The sequence below is a fragment of the Triturus cristatus genome, chromosome 12 (assembly GCF_964204655.1).
Source record: "Triturus cristatus chromosome 12, aTriCri1.1, whole genome shotgun sequence".
Lineage (NCBI taxonomy): Eukaryota > Metazoa > Chordata > Amphibia > Caudata > Salamandridae > Triturus > Triturus cristatus.
Genome location: NC_140595.1, coordinates 48,374,974 through 48,399,658, shown reverse-complemented (window position 1 = coordinate 48,399,658; position 24,685 = coordinate 48,374,974). Strand labels below are relative to the sequence as shown.

The 24,685-nt window shown below is 48.7% G+C and overlaps 1 protein-coding gene across 1 annotated transcript in view; it reads right to left on the bottom strand.

Moving 5' to 3' along the window:
• The window catches only part of TMIGD2 (transmembrane and immunoglobulin domain containing 2), a 28,661-nt gene extending 4,340 nt beyond the window's left edge, over nt 1-24,321 (bottom strand). Inside the window, exons 1-3 of the mRNA XM_085638525.1 lie at nt 24,179-24,321; nt 18,264-18,653; nt 12,813-12,848 (exon numbers count right to left, since the gene is read on the bottom strand). Of these exons, the coding sequence (XP_085494651.1) occupies nt 12,813-12,848; nt 18,264-18,653; nt 24,179-24,227 (475 nt within the window). The 5' untranslated portion in view covers nt 24,228-24,321. The remainder of the gene's footprint in view (nt 1-12,812; nt 12,849-18,263; nt 18,654-24,178) is intronic.
• Between the last annotated feature and the right edge of the window lie 364 nt (nt 24,322-24,685).

The window sequence follows — 24,685 nt, the reverse complement described above, 5'->3', positions numbered from 1 at the left end:
TCGCAGACGGACCGCTGGTCAGATTTTATAATCTGGGAGAAGACTATAGGCCATCATCTCTCACCAAATGTGCATTGGAATCCTAAAATGTCTATGTTAAAAATGGGTTTTAGCTCCTCTCGGTTGTTTGGTAATAACCCCTGCAACTATCACTTGGAGGCATTACCCCTTTAAAGCATGAGTGGTCCTGACTAGGCCTGGGCGGTAAATTCCATTCCGCTTGCGGAATTTGGGTAATTCCGCGCTCCGCGGAATTGCCAAAAATTCCACGATCCGCGACTTCGCGGAATGTTTTGCTTGTTTGCGCTTTCAAAATGTGTGTTCGCGAGATATTTCCCCATGAGCACGCAAACAGCGTTCGCGAATCGGAAAAAAGCATCCCAAACGGGAGCTACAAGCAATTCCGGGTGTTCGCGGAACTCTGCATGCTTGCAGAGATTTTTTACCGTTTCGCGGAGCTTTGCGTAGCGCGACTATGCAAATTCCGCCCACCCCTAGTCTTGACGCGCGCTCCCAGGATCCTCAGAGATCCGCACTGCTTGTTTACCTCATCATGAGATCAATCTAAGAGGACATCATGCCAGTGATGGAACAGGAACTGTGGTAAAAAAGCATCTCAAACCAGCCCTGCATCGCCCTGAGCACGCATAAGATGGGACCCCCAGACCCTTGCGGAAGAGGTTTGAGGGGCTTGTCCCACCAGTACAGTTTGGGATTTTATTTTGACAAATGGTACATTGTACAGCATCATTTATCTAATAAATTGAGCAAAGAGCCACAGGTTTTAGATACACTTCTACAGGGGAACTACTAAATTAATCTGACCCTTCAGATTTGGAGTAGCTTATAGCTTTATTTGTCCACAGCAGCGAATATACACGTGGCTACGAGAGTACACTACTCCAGACCAGATATTGAAGATTTTGGTATCATTTGCTATGAGATTCACTTCTTAAAAACACTGTGAAACTGAACAGGAAGTTGTGATGCAGTCCATATGTGCCAAATATCACAGGTGGCATCAACTCTGACTAACAAGGAAGTGAGCTGGCATCCAGTTGATGCACGCTGGTCTTTGTGTTAGGCACACGAAGCGAGTTCACAATGCACAATAAGAATCTGGTAAACATGGTATTGCTCTACAAAGAGACTTTTCAAACAAAACAACACCAAAACAAATGAAATGCCGAAAAGGCTTTGTTTTGCTTCCTATAATGTTGCTGAATGCAGAGCTCAAATCTAGCAAGTATGCAGAGAGGATGTGTGGCACAATCTTTTCTTTGTTAGTTTTGTAATATGTTGTTGCAATCCGACAACAAGCATACACACACTCTTCTAATTTTTAATAAGGCAAGGTTCATTCTTGCATTAAGTTGCTGCAACATCTTTTGCTTGCTGCCCTGGATGACTTCACTTCAGGGCGACTGGAATTATGCAGCAGGAGACGACCAAATTATGCTGCAGGGCTGGCTAAATTGTGCGGCAAGAAAAGGCAAATTGTGTGGCGTCATACAGCAGATTTTGTGTTAGTAATACCTCATTAGTTTGGCTTTTGTTTTTACATGTTACCACTCTCTGACAAAGCCTTCCTCTCATTAGTATCACTTTCACAGCAAATACAGAAATTAGTTACAGAAACGTGATTGGTTTACTTTCGCAAAGGGCTTTCCACTGCGCCGCAACACATGTTGCTGCCTTTTTAGTAACTTTTGATCCATTTGAGTTAGAAACAACATGCTGAAATTTGCAGCAGAGGATGTATTATGTAGCAATGGAACAAATCCATAATAATGCGGAAAATGCTACGGCCACAAAATCACATAATTCTTTGCGCTGGCTTGTACCATCAGTCTTCGCTGGTTTAAGAAAATTCCACCTTTTCTCAATGACTCAGGAAACATGTTTTCATGTCAACCATCATATGCTTGGACTTTGCTTAACTCATTAAATTTGGGTCTTACCAAATAGTTACTAAATTGCACTCAAGCAATTCAAAATCAGGATACTAAAATAGTATCTGAAATCGTTAATTTTCAGCCACCCAAACCTCTGCTGGCATCTCTTCATTAGCTCCCTGTTAGGGGCATCCATCTTTAAAGGGCCAAGCACTGCCCATCGAGCCATGCTGTGAAATACCAGTGTTTTGTTGAACAGAGAACTCGCCCCATGGAGGAATCCCTATGAGATTCCTTTCTATCATATGCAAGAATCTCTAAACATAAAGAAGCTCGCTTGGGAAGCGGGAGTTTCTCCGTTTCGGCACCTACGCTTTGGAACTCTCCTCCTCTGATCTTCATTCCACTAGTAAACACTTTAATTTATGAAAAGTTTTGATGTTTTAGCTCTTTGAAGACTGCATTCCAGTGTTTGAGCTTCCTGTGTTTGCACCAACTCAAAGCGCCTTGAAGCTTAGCATGTGTACCAGTGGTGTAACACAGGCCCCCGTGATGTGGGGGGGCCCCACGGTCCAGGTGGCCCCTCAGCACAATACTCTGGCTGAAGAGCTCCTGATTGAGTCCGGAGGGGACTCCTCCATGTACTTAGCAGGGGGGGCCCCCTCAAGTTTCCTTAAGCCAGAGAGGTGTACATGGCTTAATACTTGTAAACATACATAATGTTAGAAAATAGTAGGCTTACTTCCCCAACCACTTCCATTTAGACCAGCTAGATGAAATGTAAATGTTCTTGCTCCACTGTAGACCCTTGCGTCACGGTGCTATCACCCTGCCCTGTGTTGCATCGAGCCAAGCTGGACCAATGATCAAAAATATTGACTGGCTCTTCTCAAATCAAGGTTCACTGCCCCAGAAGGTTTAAGCAAGAGTGTCCAAAGAGTCTGTAGGGACCTTAAGGTGAAAGATAAAGTCTTCTCTGACTGATAGGTCTCGATAGACAGGCTGTGTGAGCTGGTGCCATTACTCTAAAAGCAAAGTGACCAAAGACACTCTCTGGTGGAGAAGGACAAGAAAACAATGGCAAAGGGAGAAAGAGGGATGAAAAATCCTGGAAGAGTGAAAAGACAGGGAGTGTGGGATGATGGAAGAAAGAGGCAGGAGGTGGAATCAAGACCAGGCAGTTTCGGTATTCATGAGATAAAGAGACAGGAAGTGTAGGGGGAGGAAGAAAGAGGCATGAGGTGGAATCAAGACCAGGCAGCCTCGGTATTCATGAGGTATAGAGGACATGTAAGAGGTGGAAGAAAGAGGCAGGAGGTGGAATCAAGACCAGGCAGTTTCGGTATTCCTGAGATAAAGAGACAGGAAGTGTAGGGTGTGGAATAACGAGGCATGGGGTGGAATCTTGACCAGGCAGCCTCGGTGTTCATGAGATAAAGAGACAGGAAGTGTAGGGTGTGGAATAACGAAGCATGCGGTGGAATCGAGACCAGGCAGCCTCGGTGTTCATGAGATAAAGAGACAGGAAGTGTAGGGGGTGGAATAACGAGGCATGGGGTGGAATTAAGACCAGGCAGCCTCGAGATTCATGAGATGAAGAGGCAGGAAGTGTAGGGTAGTGGAAGAAAAAGGCATGAGGTGAAATCGAGACTAAGCAGCCTTGGTATTTGGCAGACCCAGCATTCAGCAGTCGGCTACTTAGAAAAACATTGGGTCCTCTACTTAGGATGTTTAGAAATTAAGACCTGGTTGGGGAATATGCAGAATAACCTGCTAAGTGCTCTACTCGACTTGGAGGGATAGTAAATGCCCATGTCGAGTTGGGGCTGCCAGGCTGTTACTACAGGGGATTTACACAGGACTGAGTGATAAGTTTAGAACGGGCCGGTCACTCGTTCGATGCACCTGTTATTAAACAGCTCTGGCGTGTAATAATGGAGTATGTAGCAACAGCCAGCCAACAGTGAATAAGGGTCATTCTTCTATTGCTAAGGGGGTCACCAGTTTGCACCGTTGCGTGTCACAATATCCTACACAGAAATCTTGTCCGACAAATATATTGTGTAAGAAATAGCTTTTACAAAAATATTGTTATAATATGTGTAGATTTTCTATTATTAACTCCAATGGGTAATACTTTCATAAATGATATTGAGGGGCCAATATTTATGTCATGCGGCATTCTGACAATCATATTCTTTCATCAGAAGGTTTGCGTATATGGGGTAACTTCTGTTTTTAAAGGGACAAATGAGTTTGTGTGTTTCCGAAGCCTGCCCATTTGCCGGGCATCATAGTACTTACATCCTGTTGCTAAATGTCTTCTAAAACCTTTAAGTGTAATAAGAAGCTTGTAAAATTATTTCAGAATTAAGGCAAAGGTAGTGGGGGGGGGGAAGACTTCATTTGTTGGGGGTTATCTATATTTATTTGACAACATTACTTCAACACACTATAACTTTGGCAAACTTACTGCAAAGGACTGGCACTTTGACGTTACAGGTGTATCAGCACTGAATCAATGCATGAAGGACTAGAGTACCGGAAGGGTTACCTAAGTTGTAATTCAACTTAATGTACAAATAAGCTATGTTATGCATTAGGGTTGGGTCAAGATTCACTTACTTTATTTTAAATTCATTTAAATTAATTTACTTTGATCTATTATAGATTTAAGATTAACACAACGTTTAGTATAATTCTATTGAGTTATGTAAACTGAAAATAATGTAATCTAATTTAAAGAAGCAGCTGGTCTAAGGTTAAGTTTACAATTGGGGTAAGGTTACTTAACACCTTGCATTGTTTTAATTTAGTTTAGTTTAAGTGACAATTAGAGTTAAAGACTTTAAGTACTGTTTTGATTTAAAATCTATGATAGTTTATTTCAATTTAATTTAATTTTGGCTTATGGTTAGGATTGGGGTTGAAATAAAGTTGTTTTGGTTTAAGATTAATTGAATAGAATTTACCTTAAATTAGGGCTGGTGGTAGGGTTTGCATTTGGGTAAATTTACTTATATTATTAATTAACACAAATCTAATTTAATTGATTTTAGGATTAGCATTAGGCTTTCTTAGAGCTTGGGGGCGCTAGAGGGAGCGCGGCCAAGATGGCTGCGTTCATGTGAGGCTCCCGCATTACAGAGCCGTTCTCCGTTGTTTCTCCTGACCGGGATGTGCCCAGGGACTGCCGATGCTGCCTGCTTCCACCTGTGAGGTCCCGGCGACCCTGTGGGGCCCAATTTGAGAGCGGAGACGGCCTCCGACTTGCCCAGCGGGAGGTGCGGGACGCGCTGGAGGCGGCGCCCGGCCGCGACAATCACCCTGCACCGGGGCCTGCCACGAGGAGGCTGGGCTGCGCGACGCGTTGGTGATCAGCGGCTGGCTGGCTGACGGCTCGCGGGGGAGCTCCCACACAACGGCGGGACCCGGAGGGGCTGGTGACCGGCTGCACAGTGGCCCTGCCTGTCTGGGAGCGCTGAGGCTGGAGGCGCTTACTGCGGTGGATGATGGCGGCGGCCATTACAGGCGGGGACGATGGTGACAGACGTGAGACCCTGCAGCGCCCGATGGCCCGGTGAGTGAGCTGGCGAGAGGCCCTATTCTGGCTGTGCTTTTGTGAGCGAGGACCCGGTGAGCACCTGGCTGCTGCCCTCGGGAGTGAGGGGGACTGCTGCGACGGTGGGGGTGACCCCGGGGAGCGTGATGTGGCCCTGAGTGCGGCGCCGTGGGAGTAACCGGACGGACCGTCCCAACATGAGGAGCTGAGGTAGCTGGTCGCTTGTCCGCTGCTGGGCGCGTTGTTCTGGCCCGGCCGTCGTGGACTCGGCGGTGTGAGGATTGGGGTTTGGACATGATCCCAGAACCGGCTGCCAGTTGAACCACGGACCGCGACGAACTCCCCCCGCCGGTGAGGCTGCCTTGCGCCCTACTCCTCAGCGTTTGCCCGACTGCGGGGGGGGGGCCCCACTCGTGGTGACGGGACTTGGCTCCTTGCTGCCAGCGTCTAGTGGTGCCCGGGGTCCCCACTGATCACGACACGCCATTGGACCTTCCGAATGCCGTCAGCGCAGCAACTGGCCATGGGGCGGCTTCGGAACAAGCAAAATGAGAGCCGGCTGAGGGAGGAGGGCCCTGACTCGGCGCCGGGACGCTCTGCTGGGCCTGCGGCGCCGCCTGCGTCGACTTTGGAAGCCAAGATGGATGCCATGCTGGCGGCAGTAGACCGACTAGGCAACACCCTAGAACAAACCAGAGCCTCATTGGAATCCCGGATCGACAAAGTCACGGTTGATTTCACTTTACTCCATGCTGACCATCGTAAACTGGTGGACACTGTTGCCAGTCAATGTCAGGCGCTACAGGATGTACAGCCGATAGTGCGCAGCCACTCTGCAACTTTACAGGACCTGATGGACCGCGTTAATACCCTAGAAGACCGTGCAGAGGATGCAGAGGGCCGCTCTCGGCGCCAGAACATACGCGTAGTGGGTCTATTGGAAGGTGAGGAGGGACGACAACTGGAGCAGTTCATTGAAGAATGGTTGCGGGACATACTCCCCCCGGGGGTGCTCTCCCCGCAGTTTGTGGTGGAGCGGGCGCATAGAGTGCCGATGCGGAGACCTGTCCCTGGGGCACGGCCGCGTCCCTTCCTGTTTCGACTCCTCAACTACCGTGACAGGGACGTGATCCTCCGGGATACGAGATAAATGTGTGCCCTGACGGTAGGGGGTGGCGCAGTGATGCTGTTTCCGGACTATACTGTGACAGTTCAGAGGCGGAGGAGTAACTATCTGGAGGTGAAGCGCCGGCTCCGTGAATTGCAGATCCCATATTCGCTGTTGTTCCCCTCGCGCCTCAGGGTGGTCACGAAGGACGGGACACGATTTTTTGATGCCCCGTCTGATGTCTGGGACTGGCTGGAGGAAACGGGTCAGCATGGTGGCCCCAGGCCCGGGCCTCGTGGGGCGACGGGAGAAACGACTGAGACGACGGAGGCAGAGGGACCGACGCGGTGGAGCGGGGCCGAGTCCTCCCGCGGACCCGGCCCGGAGAGGATGCGAATGGAACGGCTGGAGGCTCTTGAGGCGGTGGCCACCCTGTGATCTGTGAGCAGTCATGGGGAAGTGGTGGTCCGCTCACATAGTGACACTGAGACTGACCGGTCATCCTCTCCGTCCATCATGCTTTCAGAGGACCAAGTGTTACCAGTGGTGACGCCTCAGACGGCTGACCTTATGGGGTGAACTCTTGTCTGATTGCACAGTGCTCAGTGCAGATGCCATGCGGTGGTGGATTGAGTGCTGCGGACTGCTCTTGGGGGGGGGGTCACTGACCTTGTTGCCTCCTTGTTTGCGGCACTGTGGCTCTTTATGCTAACACAAACGGGCTGGTTGGGGTGCCACTGTTGACACGGGGGCTGGAGGGACAGTGTGGGATCCCTTACACACGGGGTGGGGCGGGAGATCCACATATGCTTCAGTCGCGGGGGTGCGGGGTGGCGGCGATGCCCACACACGCTCCTCTGGGGAGTGATTGACACGGCTGGCAACTCTGCGGGCACACGAGGCTTAGACGGGGGTAACACTGGGCTCTTGAAAACCGGGACCAACAGTATTGCCCTTTGGCACCCACTAGCACATATCTGGCCTGGTAGTTCACAGGCGATTGAGTTTACACGTTTGGACGAATGCCCGTTCAGGGGTTTGCCCTTGCAGTTATGGAATTCCTTTTGTTAATTTTACTCTTAACTTTGCTTACCTGCACTCAGCAGTGTTCTGTAGTTCTTTTGTGCACCATGTTATTGCAGCAGGCGGTCTGGGCATTTGTGATTTTGGTCCCCTTTCTCCCCCTGGCTGGCCCGCTCCTGGCCGTGGGCCTCGCGTTGTCCTCACTCAACACTGATGGCTGACACTGCGATAGTCACATGGAACATTAGAGGCATGCACACGCCGGCCCGCCGATACTCTGTTTTTGCCTACTTGCAACGGCATGGGGTGGCAGTAGCCCTTCTCCAGGAGACACATATGACACGGCCAGAATTGGATAAATTGCACGCTCGGTGGAGGGGGCAACTTTTTGGGACCACATATTCTGCACATGCCCGGGGTACGTTAATTTGGGTACGGGCGGGTACACCCTTTACATGCTCCGAAGTAGTGATCGATCCTGCTGGGCGATACACACTGGTTCGGGGGAGGCTCAACAGGCACTCTATGCTTCTGGGATCCATCTATGCCCCGAACGTCGACCAGCCGTTGTTTCTAGATCAACTTTCGGTGGCCTTAACCCCGTATGTGGGTCTTCCCTGGTTACTGGGTGGGGACTTTAACGCAGTACTAGACACGCGCCTTGACAGGTCCTATCCTCCGCTCCGTAGCACACAGGCAGTCTCGAACGCGAGGAGCCTTACTGACTGGTTGTCGCGATGGGCCTTGCATGATGTATGGCGTACCTTACACCCCACTGATCGACTCTATTCATATTATGCGGCAGTACATGACCTTCACGTCCGCCTTGACAGGGTGTTGGGCTCTTCTTCGCTGGACCCGCTGATAGCTCAGGCGGAATACCTGGGCCGGACCCACTCGGACCACAACCCTCTTCGGCTGCGCCTCTGCTGGGACTTGGGGAGGCCCCCCATTCCCACGTGGCGACTGCAGCCGGCCGAGGATGCGGAGTTTCGTGCCTCGCTCGGCACAGCTGTCGAGCTGTTCTTTGATCTAAACGAGGGTACGGCCGGGAGCGTGCTGATGGAATGGGACGCACACAAATCCACCATGCGGGGACATTGCCTAGGGGCGACAGGGAATATTCGTAAGCAACTTACGTTGCTGCTTACCGCTTTGGAATCGCGGCTATTGTCGTGTGAACGCCATGGTGAGGGAGGGGGTCGGGACTCAGCCCGGCTGTCGCGGCTCCGGGCGCGACACGCTGAGCTGCTGGAGACACTGCGGTGCCACAACTACGCCGCACATTCTGCTCGGGTCCATGCTACGTCTGATAGAGCGGGGCGGTTGCTGGCCTGGTTGATCAGGCAGGAGTCGGGCTACGCACCAATAGCCTCTATCCGTGGATCGGATGGGACGCTGGTGCATACGCAACAGGAGATCCATCAGATACTGACATCGCATTACACGGCCCTATACGCTTTAACGGGGCGCAGACAGGCACAGGATCTGGATCAGTTTCTAGAGGCCGCCTGCCTGCCGAAAATTCCGGGTGCCCACCAGGAAACATTAGAAGGTCCCCTCACGATGGAGGAGACAGGGGAAGTGGTGGCCTCACTGGCTTCTGGCAAGGCGCCTGGACCGGATGGTCTCCCGGCGGAGTATTATAAGGCATATCGAGAGTCCCTGGTGCCTAGACTGCACACGTTATATCTCACAGCCCTTGAGGAGGCTACCCTGCCTGCCTCCATGAGGGAGGCCTACCTTATCTCTTTACCCAAGCCAGGACGTGACCCTACCAACCTGGGGTCCTACCGCCCCCTCGCCCTCCTCAACACCGATTATAAAATTCTGGCCAAAGTCCTGGCGGAGCGGCTGGCCCCCACTGTACCTGTGCTGGTGCACATGGATCAAAATGGGTTTGTGCCGAAGCGCAGCACCTCACCTCACTTAACCTCCGTCGGTTCTTCCGTGTTGCCGCACAGCATTGGCCACGGGCAGGCTGTTTAGTACTGGACCTCGAAAAGGCCTTCGACTGCCTTGAATGGGGGTATCTGGTGGCAGCGTTGTCGCACTATGGACTAGGCCTTGGGTTCCTCCAAATGGCGGCGCTTCTTTATAAGAACCCTGTGGTTCGGGTGAGAACCGGCCCATACATTTCTGATGCCATTCCAGTTGGCCGTGGCACCAGGCAAGGGTGCCCTCTCTCGCCTCTCCTTTTTGCGCTTGCCATAGAGCCTTCAGTGGCCACCCTACGGAAGGTTTTGACGGCCGGCATCCCCATGGGCGACGCAACGCACCAGGTCTCCTTATATGCGGATGACCTCCTGGTCTTCATTAAAGATGTGGCGCACATCTCCGGGGACCTGGAGTGAGTCCTAACGGAATTTGCTGCGCTCTCCGGTTTGCGGGTGAACGCGGCCAAATTGTGCCTTTATCCGTTCCGGGCTGATGCTCTGGATCCCCGGTATCATCTGGGGGGGTGTGCCTGTCAAGTGGCAGCCGGACACCTTCCGTTACCTGGGCATCCAAGTGTATAGGCAACCAGCTGACCTGGTGGAGGGCAATCTGGGCAGGGCGGTAACGGCGGTTAGGGCCCAGATGCGTTTCTGGAGTACCCTCCCTCTCGCGGTCACAGGGCGCATTGCCTTAGTCAAAATGGTGGCTCTACCCAGGCTCCTCTACTATTTTGCTAACCTGCCGATCTACATCCCGGCATCCTTCTTTGCCACCCTGGAGCGCTCACTCCGGGACTTTGTGTGGGGTACTGCGCGCCACAGAGTTGCACTATCCAAGTTATACCTTCCTACGGGTCAAGGGGGACTCGCGATGCCGTGCTTTGCGCACTATTACCTAGCAACGCAGCTGCAGTGGGTGGCCAGGTGGTTGGCCGATAGGGAGAGGGACGATACGGCGTCCGCGGAGCCACCTCTCCCCCTGGCGGATATCATTGCGTCGTTCCACCCGACGGCCAGAGTGGTCAAGCCGGGTCCCCTCCTTGTGGCAGTGGCCTACAAATGCTATCGGCGTGCCCTTTACTTGACCCGGTCGAGTGTCCCTTACGCCCCCGCCATGCCAATTGAGGGTTCCCCTAGCGGGCGGAGGATACTACGCTCGGCGGAACTTACGGAATGGCATGCGGTGGATATTTGCACATTGGGGGACCTCTACCGCGATGGTGCGCTTATCCCATTCGCCCAATTGGCGGAGGAGACGGGGTTACCAGTCAGCCAATTTCTCCGTCACCGCTCGCTGATAACGACGTTGACGAGCCGGTGGGGAGCTCTTCAGGAGGAACTGGCACAGCACCTCATGATGCAATACCTACATGTCATGGGACGGGGGAGCCACATGATCCGTTGGTTCGCGGCCTCCCTGCGTACACAGGTGGCGACCGACCTGTCTCCATTGCGCCGTAAATGGCAAGCGGACTTGGATCGCCCCATGGCTGACAAGGAATGGAGTAATGCGCTACGGGGGCCGACGCGGGTTCCCAGAAACACGCGGTTTCGCCAAATTCAATATTTTATACTACACAGAGCATATCTCACTCCTGACTCTATAAATCGATATTTCCATCGCGCGGATGCAGGCTGCCCACGCTGTAAGGCTCTGGATGCTGGGCTGGTGCACATGTTGTGGAGCTGTACGGCGCTAGAATCGTATTGGCGGACGGTGCATGGAGCGTTAAGTAAATGCGACGGCCCACTGGCGCCGCGGGAGTGGCCGGCTTGCTTGCTGCACCTGTTTCGTAGAACTCCCCCCACGAAGGTTGCCTCTCGTTTCTTCGACCTGGGTTTGGCGGTGGCGAAGCGGTTGCTCACCAAGCGCTGGAAGGCAGCTGAGCCCCCCCGAGCGCAAGCATGGCGGAGTTCCGTGCTGGTGTGGGCGGGGGCGGAGGGTACGGCCCTTTTGCGGGAGGAAACGCTGGGCCTCAGGCGCACACCTATAGCGAACCAGTGGGGCACACATTTGCAGACCCTGATGCAGCTGGATGGGGACGCCCTGGGGCTCTGTTGGACACGTGCTGTGGAGGCACTCCCTGAGGAGGGGGGGAACGGAGGTGAGGCCCGGGGGGTCCAACATGGGGAATGTCGCGGAGGTCCTTGCTGAATCGGGGGCGTGTGAGGACACTGAAAATTGCCATTAATGGAACTGTGTGTACCAGGGGGTGGGGAGCTGGTGGGGGGGGTCGGGTCGGGGGAGGAACCTTGGGGATCATATGGTAAAAGACCGAACCTGCTGCTGCTGTTGTGCTGGGGCCTTTGTTGTTTTGCCTCTTTCTTCTTATTGTTTCATGGAACTGTTTAGATAAGGGTGTTGGTCCGGAGACCCACAAGATTCATCTTGCTTAGCACACGGGTGCGGCGCTTGATCCTGTTGTTTACCATGCTCATGACTGGTGGCGTATAATCAGAGTAGCTGACTCATTGCCTGTAAGGTAATTCATGTGTACTATGTGCTATGTCTATATTAACAAAATGCCAATAAACAGATTTCATAATAATTAGGCTTTCTTAGAGCTAGAGGGATTAAGTGGTAATGTTGGATTAAAGGTTTAGGATCTCAAAGTTGCAGTAGGTTGAGGTACAAGTGATGCAGTGATGTGTGTCATAGTAATTGATTTCAAGGTAACATTCATATCTGGAATTGAAATACCATGATGATGGCGTTTAGAAGAGGGGTATAAGGAAGGACAGCCGTGTTTGAGATACGCACACCTCACATTTGCAATTTAGACCACTACACAGTTCACGTAATCTACAAAATGCACTTGATAGCGCTCTTTCACCTCTCCGCGTCATCTAGTGTAAATAAAAAAACATCTGTATCCTCCACCACATGTCTTGACTGTACCATCCTTAAACTCTTCACAGCCCCTAATCACAATCTCTAGGGGGTACATTTCTGTTTTTCTACCATTTCCTCTGTTTTTCTACCATGTCTCCAAGGTGTAGGCCTGCATCCTCTGCTAGCTCAACAAACTCCATCTGTAATGTATTTTCACTGAGTACTGAAGAACCACAAGAGCTGGGGTTCTTTCCCACCTGCCGTGAGAGTCCCTCTTGCTGTATACTCAGCATGCAGAGCTTAGATGCTTAGAAACGTAAACATAAACTCCTCTCACTGGTTCATCAGCACACATTCACCAATAAATGAAAAGTGTGGTGGTCGAAACAAGACTGTTGGTGCCGGTCACTAAGGCTAGCATATTTTTGGGCGAATCGAGCATTCGTTACCTTACCTCCTTTGCTGAACCAGAGTCCGGGATCACTCTGTGCTGTCAGAGAAAAGAGAGAACAGTCAGGGACCTGTGTAGAGATTGCAGCATACATTCAGAGACGTGTGCAAGGATGCCCTAAACTCAATGCAAAGAACTGTCAAGGCTGCAGTGAGGCCTTGCATGGAGTCAGACTATGCAACAGGCTACGGCGAGGCATTGTATGGGTTAGAGACCTGCGACAGGTTACAATGAGGCACTGTATGGAGTCAGACCTTTTACAGATGGTGCCAAGTGACATCATAGACAATGCAAGATTCTCTCTCATCTATCTGATGTAACATAGAACCTCTCAGTGGAAAATAACTCCATTATTTACAGTCGCTCATATGTAGCGCTGTACGTTGTGTTTGCTGCTGAGGAGTGGTGATTTTGTGTGTGTATGTTGTGTGTGTTTGTTTGGCAGAAGGACTCTGTGTGTTGTGTGAGTCTGAGTCCTGGGGTCAGTGGGATCAATTTTAGATGCTACTGGTTTGGCATGGTACAAGACGGAAAAAGAGGACAACTTCCCCAGAAAGTGTGTTGTCACCATCCCTATGGCTCGATGAGGGAGACCCAGACACTGAAGTGATGGAGACTGATACAAACCTCCTTTAGAAATTCTATGTGGCCCTGTTAGAAAAGGACTGCTGATTTGTTGTTTCTGAGCACTGCTATTTGGTAGATGGTAGGAGTGAAACTATAGTTTATGTTGTTCAAGGTGAGGAAATTTTGTCTGTCCATGATTACTGCTTCAGGAAGGCTGAAAACAGCCAGGTGTAGAGAACTCGCACTATACTGTGTCCATGGTGCGGCTATTCCTGCCTGTAGCCAGCCCTGTTCCTATCTCGTGTAAGAGACATCACTTTGCATAAAGGCTGTGTCAGCATCCAGACAATGATGTACAAAAAAGAACAGTATCTAGTCGTTACGACTCATACCCTGGATCCACATCCCATGTCTGTAACATATGTATATAAGAGGGATAAAAAGTCTCTCACTTTTTTTCCAGTCCTAAATTCTTTCAGACCAAAGAATGGAGTGGCCCACATAGTACTCAAAGAGCATGTTTTACAACTAGTGCTGTGTCTGCCCAACAGCCAGTCTGCTGGAGGTGAGTGCACATCACATGAAGTCCGCACTTTCTGCTGACGGAGTTGAGAATCTGCCTAAAGAGTCTAGAAGCCTGCCCGCCTGCTCAGAGAGGGAAGAAGTGCACCAGGTCCTGCAGGACAAGAGACCGCCCAGGACGAGAAGCGTAGCACTTTCCCATCGTAAGGAGTCTCAGAGAAAGCTGACAACCCAAAAAGTGATACAGGAATTACTCATGCTATAAAAAGGTCTCCAGTTTCTGGCCGCAGTTCACAAGTGAGTTGTATCAAGATTGTACTAAAGCGTGTATACCTGTGAAATGCAGCAGTCCGCTGTGAGCTTGAAAGAGAGGTGCTGCCTCTGAGGATGGGAAAACGCCATGTTGCCAAAACAACAAGTGCGAATTGGCCCACAGACTGCAAATTCCTTCCTGATACATCACCACAAGGAACTTGGCCTACAGGCCGCAGCTGCTGAATGCCTGAGCAGAGCCAACCATGACTGCTGCCGCTACTGAAGTAAGGTGCTGCTGCAGACCGGCCTCCTTAAACCTAATCTCAGGGGAGAGGATGTGACGTAACAGCCAGAGCTGCTGATTTTGGATCTGGGGAACCAGGTTCTAGTATTGGCGTTGGCTCAACGTCCTGTGCTTCTAGGCAAATCGCTTAATCTCCCTGTGTCTGCAAACATATGATGTGTTCTGGTGTAAAGTGACTGGTGCTCGTGTAAAGCGCTCCAATACCTTCGGGTTACGTTTGCGCTACATAAAACTGCAAAAAAATAAACTAGAATGAGGCTATGGAGGCCTGGTTGGGTCATGACAGCCTATCTATCCTGCTTTAAATCCGCTCCTGTCCTGCAGCCCCGCCATTACAAGGAGCAGCTATTTATTCATGGCCGCTAACAAGACGTGTACCACTAGAGGGCGCCGGATACTCACACACGGGCCCAATTTAACGCCGTTGTGCTGGATCTCACCAAAAACTTCTGACATTCCCCCTGCAGGAATCCCAGAGAGGGGGTATAGCCAATCCGGCTTTGACGCTGGAAGTAGGGGTGTGTAACGTGGTGCAGCACCCTCAAAACTAGCCATGGTGGGGTTCGGAGGGTGAACGAGATTCCTTTAGAGTTTGTGATTTATTCTTTTCACATTTGCTGTCCGTTCAAAGGTCAGACTCTGTCTTCTGACAAGTTGTTGCTTGTTCTGAAACTGTTGTTTTCTTTTATTTCTCTAACTGCAAAGTGAGAGGATTTTGTAACAGTGACCTTGGTGGCAACCTTGTTGGTGTGTAGGAAGTGAAAAGAAAGACTGTAGGATGTTGGTTTATTTCTAACACCCAACAACATTTAAATACTTGTAAACTAACTATACACAATATTTCAAAACATAGCAATTAGGAAAGCAAAAATGAAGCACATTTTTTGTAATTCTGAAGTGTGAGGGAAGCAAAGATTTTAATATAAAATAAATCAAGACACTTTACTTGGTGATGTGCTAATGGTGAATATTCGCTGAAACCTGGTTTTTGCACATTATGGTTTGTGTGCTATATAGTGTTACCAGTAAAACTGCCTATCTATGCAAATTATTGACCATTTCAACAGAAAATGTGCTTTCTGTAAATGATAGGGTGCAACCACACCATGCTTTAGTAATATATGTGCGACTGTGTGCTCTAAAAAGCACTACAGGATACATAACACACCCTTACCACCCCCCGCTGAATGGGTGTGGCTCATTTGTTGGTCTTGTTCTTTGTGCGATGCTTTGACTGTTTCACAATTCCTATGACTTCAGTGATATAACATTAATGGCAGCACCTACTGCGCGTATAAAGGTTACTTGCCACAAGGCTGTTTGTTGTTTGCAAGCAGCACACACGGAGCTTCGTATTGTGTGTTTTGTGAGAATGCTGTCAGCCTGTAGGGATGTTTCTATATTTGTCTAGGGGTCTTTCGGTGCATCACTTTCTTGAACAAAACTTAGGGTATGTCTCCTGTTTAAGTATAAGGGTATTGCACTGGGTTTGTTAGGTGACTTATGATCATTTCAATTAAAAACAAAATGTATTCTTTATTCAAATATGCAAGTCATGCTGCAGATGTTAGATTATGTGGCAAGTGGGCTAATTCCGTAACTATGAAGAAAATGTTGCAGATTTGCATAATTTCAATGGCCCCGTCTGTATTGGTGGGAGTTGTATGGAATTTAAGCTTTTTGATGACTGGCATAAGCGCAGGGCTTTAAGTGGGCCGGGTCTCACCGGGTCTGAGCACCGGCAGTTTTTTAAAGGGGGCCTCAAAACAGGTCTCTATCGGGCTCTGCTTTGGACCCTGGCACAGGCGGACCGTTTTTTTCTGGACTGCAGTGACAGCAGGCACATCGATGTGTGCGTGCTTAAACAGCTCACTTCTCACTAGTGGAGAAGCTACGGCATGACTGTAGTGGAGACGGAGTTTCAGGTACACGCATTGCTATGTTAGCATAAGCGTCTTAGAAGTTAAAACGCCATCTTGCCACTTTTGCTGCTTGGTGAGCGTGTAGGGGAAGGGAAATCCTTCAAAGAGAGTCATTTTCTCTCTGGATTTCCCTTCTCTTTTTAAAACTCAGGAGCAGCAACATTGCCGTGGTGTCACTAGGGCTTTAAGTGGAAGCTTTTTCAACATAACATACAAGCCGTAGTTGCTTCTTATTTATCTTATGCAACTAACAACCATTGACAAAGCCAATAGTCCTGACTTGTTGTAGCATATATCAGGATGCAATGACAGACACAGCAAAATACAAGTCGGGCGGCACACTATGCTAAGCACAGATTTTTAGCTTACGTGTTTTTAAGTCACGCTCTTAATTACATTGGCCACACCCCTTTGAGAGACCCACAGTTTTTTCATCCCATTTAAAGCCCTGCATAAGTGTTCCCCTTCCACACCGGCAGTAGCATAGCAAGGATGCCATGAGCCCTGGTGCAAACAAGGAAATGTACCCCTTTGTCTTCGGTTAGGGTTGTAAAATACAGCATTGTCAGGGATCAATGGCCCCTCAGGGCTGTAGGCCCCAGTGCCACTGTACCTGCTGCACCACTGGTAGGTACGCCCCTGTACACCGGTTTTCAGAGGCACCGGTCTGCTGTGCATTCTAACAGCGTGCCTCTGAATTAAGGAGAACAGCAGTTTACCAGCACACACGAGTGTCACTCACCACCTACCACTCTAGGTGCACAGCTGTGATTAATCGGTGCGTGGGGTAATATCTCAACTCTCCCAGATCTGCATCCTCCCTTCCAAGAGCCTTGATTCATTTTAAAGTCAGCCGTCCACTCTGTGTAACTCGAAAGCTACGATGGAAGCTGCTGGTAGAGCTCATATGGATCCACGATGGAGACGAGGTCTTCACTTCCTCAATGACTCAGCCTTCCCTGAGTTTGTCTATATGTATGTTGTATTTTTTGTCAGAGCCAAGAGTGCGGAATGTCAAATACGGTCCTAAAGTCACTACTAGTAGTAACTTTACAGTTGTATTTGATGTTTTTACTAACTCCTCCCTTATTTCAGGAAGTGGGGACATGTAATTCTGCACTTTTGAGTAACTTTGCATTCGTAAATGGTGACTAGCTCAAAGTAGTAAAGTTACTCCAAAGTGTAAGAATACATGTACTTGTGGTAAATCTACATCTGTAGATTTACGTTTGCGAATAGTCCCCAGAGAATCTGGCACCTTTAGTTTAATAGACAAAGACCACAGCATATTCCAGAGAAAAGAGTAGTTGTGAAGATAACTGCGAACTTTCGACCTTCAGCCATTAGAATAAAGTTACTACTCCGATACCCGTGTTATTTGAATAATAGCGCCCTGCTGAACAAGGGAGGTAAAACTGTTCACAAGGTGCATCTATTTTTATCTGTTGTTCAACTTTGTAACTACCTTACAATTCCACCTTATAAGTGAAGACCTGTCCTTTTTAACAGGCATACTCCGAATAAAATTCAGTTTATTCAGTGTGATTATTGTGTCTGGCTTAATCCTTGTTACTCATGGAGAGTTCAGCACACAAAGAGAGTATCTAGATTATGTGATTGGAGAGGATAGTACCTAAGGTCACCAAATACTTCTTGGTTAACAGAATTTCCCATAAACCCAGAGAAAAGTCCTTGCTACTCTTTTTGAGGCAACAAATGGCTGGAAAATCTCACATGGTTGCTATAAACTTGTGCACCATTGAACAATACGTCTCAATAGAATGCAAGAAGCCCATGTGACTGCCTAAAAGGTATATTATCATCTTGCACTGTGAACTGAGCCTTCTCTGCCACCATCATTAGTGGGTAAGCCTTTCAACATACCCATCACATTGAGGATAGTCCACAGTCCTGATTCCTTTACGAAAGGCGGGGGCAGCTCAATAAGGATCTCGCATTTGTATTTCCCAGAATCCTCTATCTGCGCATTCTCAATGATGAGCGTGGAGACGTTCTCCTCCCAGGTACAGTGTATTCTCTCTGAGCACCTTGTCTCACTTCTAAGATGGCTGTCGTTGACAATGTGAGAGCAGTTCCACTGCGTATCTTTTATCCATTTCACGCGGATCCTCTCTGCGCCTCGGCTGATGTTCACCTGGCACTTGATTCTCACCAAGCTACTCACGTTAGCTTGGAGACGTTCATGGGTCTGCACCACACGTTTACTGAGTCCATGTCCACTCACAGGAGAAAATGTAACGTGCAAACTATAAACTGTTGAAAAAAAGAGAAAAATTACACTAGTTAACAAATATTCTGTTACATCTCACAGCTCTGTAACCATCCCTAGTTTGAAATCCAGACCCTTTCACATATCAATGTGTCAATAATCCTATCACCTAGTGGTGGGACCTTACGTTACTTCATGTCATGCGTGGCATGCCTCCATTCCATACACGTATGCACGCCATGCGTGACGTGTCACGAACTGTCTGCAGCAGCTGACTTGCATAATCTCTGCATCTCTTGTTTGTGGAAACAGTCATCAGGTATGGGGTCGCATTCTTTGTACTACTATCATTATGATGTCCCTGCTTGGCAGCCAGGCTTGCGTGCAGAGTAAGGACGCACTGACTAAGTACCTGACTTTGCACTTACTCTTTAGGAAGGAACCAGGAGGAGAGTACAGGTACTCAAGCATCCCTTCTGCAGAGTAAGGATGCACTGATCATTTACCAGACTTTGTACTTACTCTTTAGGAACAAGTCATGAGGAGAGTACAGGTACTCAAGCATCCCTTCTGCAGAGTAAGGATGCACTGATCAAGTACCAGACTTTAAACTTAGTCTTTAGGAAGAAGTCAGTAGGAGAGTACAGGTACTCAAGCATCCCTTCTGGAGAGTAAGGATGCACTGATCATTTACCAGACTCTGTACTTACTCTTTAGGAAGAAGTCATGAGGAGAGTACAGGTACTCAAGCATCCCTTCTGCAGAGTAAGGATGCACTGATCAAGTACCACGGCCCATTGAATCCTACAAATTCCTATATGTTACTATCCCAATAGCAGTCATAGGGGCCTTTTTTCCTTGTTTGAAGGCCCTTTTTACCAAAAGTTTAGGCAAGCCTCTCTCACTTGGTGACCAATTCTCACTTTGATTAAGTGCCTCTGGAGATTTGCACTTGAGAGCAGAGCTGAAATCTTCCTGCGGCGTATTTAACGGAGTCCCAGCCTGACCGAGCAGCCCCATCTCCTGGCCCCTCTTCTGCACATCTGTTTAAACTCAGTTCCCACTCTGTGCAGGAAGCTGTTGAGAAAGTGGCAACAAAGCTCTTAGCATAAAGAAGCGTGGGAGCCACACCCCCTGTGGTTACATTTCACCTGCCCTCCCCGTCCTCATCCATACCACTGGAGGCACTGAGGAGGACTTGGCTCTGTCCATCCTGTCCCTGTCCATCCTGTCCCTGTCACTCAGGAACAGAAGTGGCACCAGCCTTGTTGGAATGTCACCCCAGTGTGTGAGCCCAAGCGTATGTCACAGTGGCGCTCTCCCCGACATGGTAGAACTTGGAGGAGCATGACTTGGCACCGCCCCCCCCCCCCCCGCTGAAACCAGAGGCTGAGGGAACTGAGGAGGGTCTACTCAAGATCATCTTCTGGTATCTCCCCAAGGTGTCTCCCACTAATGGAACATGGACTCCATGGCAGACAGGGCCGGTCCTTCTGACTCATCAAACCAGGAGAAAAAGGTGGAGAAAGCGTCTCCCTGTTCTGAGCTCCCCCAGGACCCAAGTGCAGGTTGCGGCTCCATGGTGTTGTCCATCCTGAGCTCAGGGTATCGCATGCTCAGCTCTGGATGATAATCTAAGGCTCCAGCATCCCTGACTCTATGGGTACCCACAGTCCAGATCCAGCCAATGTGCTGGAGCTCTGACCCTCCAGTAGAGCCTTCAGCGATGGGAAGGATTCCAGGTGTCCACCCCCAGGACGTGTCCCAAGAAACCAGGCTGGGGAAAGCTGGACACCAATCCACACAGCAGCTGAAGCACCGGCTCCAGAGACAGCAGACTTCACGATCTGTTGTCATGTTATCTTGTGTTACCTTATGTTTAAAAAATCATTATTAACATTTTACAATTAAAAACAGGATGTGTTTCAGCTCTTATCGTACGTTACATTATGTTAGGCATGCTCCAGAGGTAGCCACACTGAGAGCTGTTAATCATGAAGTCTCTAGACAATAAATATTGAAATTGCAATACACTCATCTCTTTGTCTCCAGGAACCCTCTAGCTCAGAATTCAGTGGTAATGGTTGCTGTCCTCTATGAGAAGACAGCAGGTGCAAAATGGCAGAGCTGGACTACTGGAACGCTTATCCAAGTTTGATCATGTTCACTTCCAGAATTCCAAATAGCCCTCAATGCCTGGCTGTTCGAATAAGCCTCTTGTACCTGCAAGCACCTGGATACCCTATTGGGTGATTAGCTGTGCTTTATAAATCCTGATTGATTGATTGATTGATCGATCGATCAGGTGTCAGCCTCTCTGCCGATCAAAACAGAACCCTTTAAACGACGCTTGTGTTTATGCATGAAGCCATTATCGTCTATAGTGAACACCTACCTCCAGGTCATTACAGAGACAATTTCAATCATGGACTTTTCTGAGATAGCCTAATGCATTTTGGGTGTTGTAGTCTTGTTTAGCTTCCATTTAATTATTAGATAAACACACCTAAAATCAATGATTTGTGGGTGGAACATTCAGGACTGCAGACTGTGTCCATAGTGGTCTGGAGTGAGGGCTCCCCATCATTGTCCTATCCCATTGCCCCCGTTTTAGGCAGCCAAATTAAAGAGATGTGCGCTTGCTCACTATACCAAGGACTGTGAGTCATACCCCTGTTCAAATATGTGAGAGTGACAAACATTGTTGTAAGCAGGGCAAAGAAATGTAACACTAACCTCATACATCTACAACTAGAATATCCGTTTAAGAAAGGCCCAAAGACACAACTTTACAACCTCTAGGATTTTTCCAATGTGTGATCACGTGATGTTTACCTACATCAGCACCAGGAGCAGTGCTTCATTTGAGCCAGTGGTTTCCGGCGCTCTGCACCAGCGCTTAAATGTCAACATTGGCACTTATGACAATCTGCCTCATGGTGGCGCTGCTTGTCTAATTTATAGATGAGCGCAACAACCGTTGTTTATTAATTCAATATACATTAAAAACGCCTAAATACTTGCCACCCAAGCAATTCTCATAGCTTTAGGGGTGTTCAATAGTCTGAATTGTCACACTTGTAGCAGTGTGATGGTTAGTAGTTGTGTAGGTACTATCATTGGCAGCGGCAAAGTGTGGTGCAAGCTACAGTGGCCTCCTGATGAGCACTATTTTATTTTTACAAATTAAGCACTGATGGAGTCTCCAGTGTTAAGAGCAGAATTGGAAAAATAAATACAAAATAAGAAGAAAAAAAAACGTAGGATTTTAAATAAGACTACACTGCATTCAGAGCTTCCCAGGAACCTTCCTGGGGCACAAAACATTTGTGTATGTCTACACTAGAGTAAACATGATACTTGCCAACATTTTGTTACCAAAACAATGCAGAATATTTCTGGTTTCTAAACCACTAATTAACATGCTTATGACGTGAACAGAAATTACACGCCACCATGACCTTTGCTTCCCCAGTGACATCACAGAAAAAAAACACATGACCTGAGATAAGAGGAAACGACTGTAGCTTTTAAACTAGAAACCATCACGAGCTATATACAGGGCCCCTGGAGTTATGCCCCAGGGGAGGAATAATTTATGCGGCACGGTTGACAGCAAGAAAAGGCAAAATATGCGGCATAATGCGGCACATTTTGTGGCAGAATAATTGCATTATTTTGTTTTTTTTACACGTTAACACTGGCTGGGCAAAGGTCCCACCTCATTAGTACCAGTTTAACGCTCACATACAGCAATAGGCAATTTAAAGGTGACCCGTCGACTTTTGCCAAGGGCCTTCCCCCTGGGTATTGCTGCATGTTTATTAAGTTGTCATCCGTTTGAGCTAGAAACTATTTTTTGGGTAAAACATGCAGCTCATGTGGCAAATCCATATTTATGCGGAAAATGCTGCAGCCGCATAATCCCATAATTCCAGCGGATCAGGCTGTAAATAACAGAACGTAAGAACCAGCCTTAAATCAGTACCACATTGTGTGCGGCTCCAGTAGCAGTTATCAGGCCTGCATTTCAAACAACTGCACTGCATCCATGTGTTGTCGCTGCTAGCCCCCATGTTCAGGCAGCTGGGATTTACCTGGGAGCAGGTAAACGCCACAGCTTCCATAGAAGCAGTTGGGTAACTCAGAAATCTGTAGATTGCGTTGTTGCCATAACAACAGCCTCCCTTTGGCATCAGTAAGTTTGGCAACTAGTGAGTGTCCCTACTGGAGAACACACTGAGGCCTTGCACAGGAGAGTCCACTTTCAAACCTCCTGCAGGCCCCGCCCACTCAGACTGCTCCACCTTCTTACATATGTGGAATCTGGAAAACAATGGAGGCCCACCTCTTCAAGTAGCTTGTAGTAGCTCAGCTTTTTGCAGAGACACAACTCTAAAAGAGTTGCATTAACTGGCAATATTACCACTCAGGAAGCACTCTTTCTCCAGCGTTTAGGGTTTTTTGGGCCATAAATCAGGAATAACTTGCTGTGGTTAGAATATCACACTTTTTTTTGTGCTGTGATGTGGTATCGCCATATTTGTAATGCGGTATTCAGAGTGCGTACACAGCAAGCACTACCGCTACTACATGTGTAGCTAGAGTCCTAATGTTGTTTGCTTTACAGATTTTCAAATTATGCTACACATGACGGTGCCTCCTAGCGAGGAACATTCGCTGCCATTTTATTTCAGCCAGTCCTGGTTTTCCCGTCAGTACCACTATAATGGTATCAAAGAAACTACAAATCCCAGTATGCTTTGTGCTGTTAGGTGGATATCCAGGGCTGGCGCACAGTCACACTCGTGCCACCTGAATATCGAAACAGAATATCAATGGCACAGAATGTCAGGGATATCTTAAAGATTTTGTGGGCCCTGGACCAAACATAATTTGGGGCCCCCCTGCTTGGAACAGGTCTGAATTCATTACACCTTTTTTTTTAGCTCATTTGCGTCCTCAGCAACTATTGTCTGATCATTGACAACATTCTTCTTTGCCCCCCAAACCTTTAAGGGGTCCCCAGTCCTTCAGGGGGCCCCCCATTCAGTGCACAGACTTTAAATATGAACTATTAGAAACCGGAGAGCCCATTCACATGTTGTGCAGGGGGCTCCCTCGTTTTTGCATTATGCCACTGTCCTGGAAACTTAATGATGGGCCCCCCAGAAACGTGGGGGCCCTGGGCCAGAGCCCACTTTGTCTATGCCTTAAAACATCTCAGCAGATTGTCGAGGACGAAATACAAAATCAGAAATATCAACAGAAAACTATACATTTTCTAACTCTAACTCCACATATATGTACCTGGATGATATATGCATCTTCAAGGTAAGTGGATGTGGCGTTCGGAATAATTATTCTATCCTTCCATATATGCACCTCCCTTCCAATATTTTGTCCCTCGATAATCTGGCCACGATATTCTTGTAGGTCGATATTCGTGGGCTCGACATTCAGTTGTACAACCATCAGGGCAGCAATAGACGAGTGGTAACCCTGAGGCAAGGTGATCTGGGCATTGCACAAGGCGGGTCATGAGGCCTGTGGTGCAGGGGACACTTACCTGAGAAGCTGACGAGTCCGAGCAGCAGACCCCTGGCCAGTCTCGCCATCGCCCCTCCAGAGGGGTCGTTTTACCGCTGCAGCCTCGTTCCACTGAAGCGATGGTTCTTCTTGAGGTGCTCGCTCTTTGACTGATCGACACACTGAGGGCCAGAGTCCCTGCCTCCTCACTGCACCCACAGCAGCACATGGTGGCTTCCTGCCACAGGACCCAAACTCAGACAGCCTCGCCAGCTTCTGCACCGCCCTCATTTCAACCACACATGTGGGTGTCAAACAAATTTCATCGTTGGCACCTACTGAATTTTAATTTCAACTGATTTTTTTCAGCCAATTTCTTGTCTCTTCTTGTTCAATGTATTCATTGTCCTCTCTTGTACACATGTTTGGGTTCTGAGTGTGAAGGAGGAGGTGAATTGTATGAATAGACCCGAGGCACCTATTTCGCATCTGATTGGTAGGTGGATCCTTGCTTGGGTTCGATCATTCCCTCACAAGAGGAGCCAAT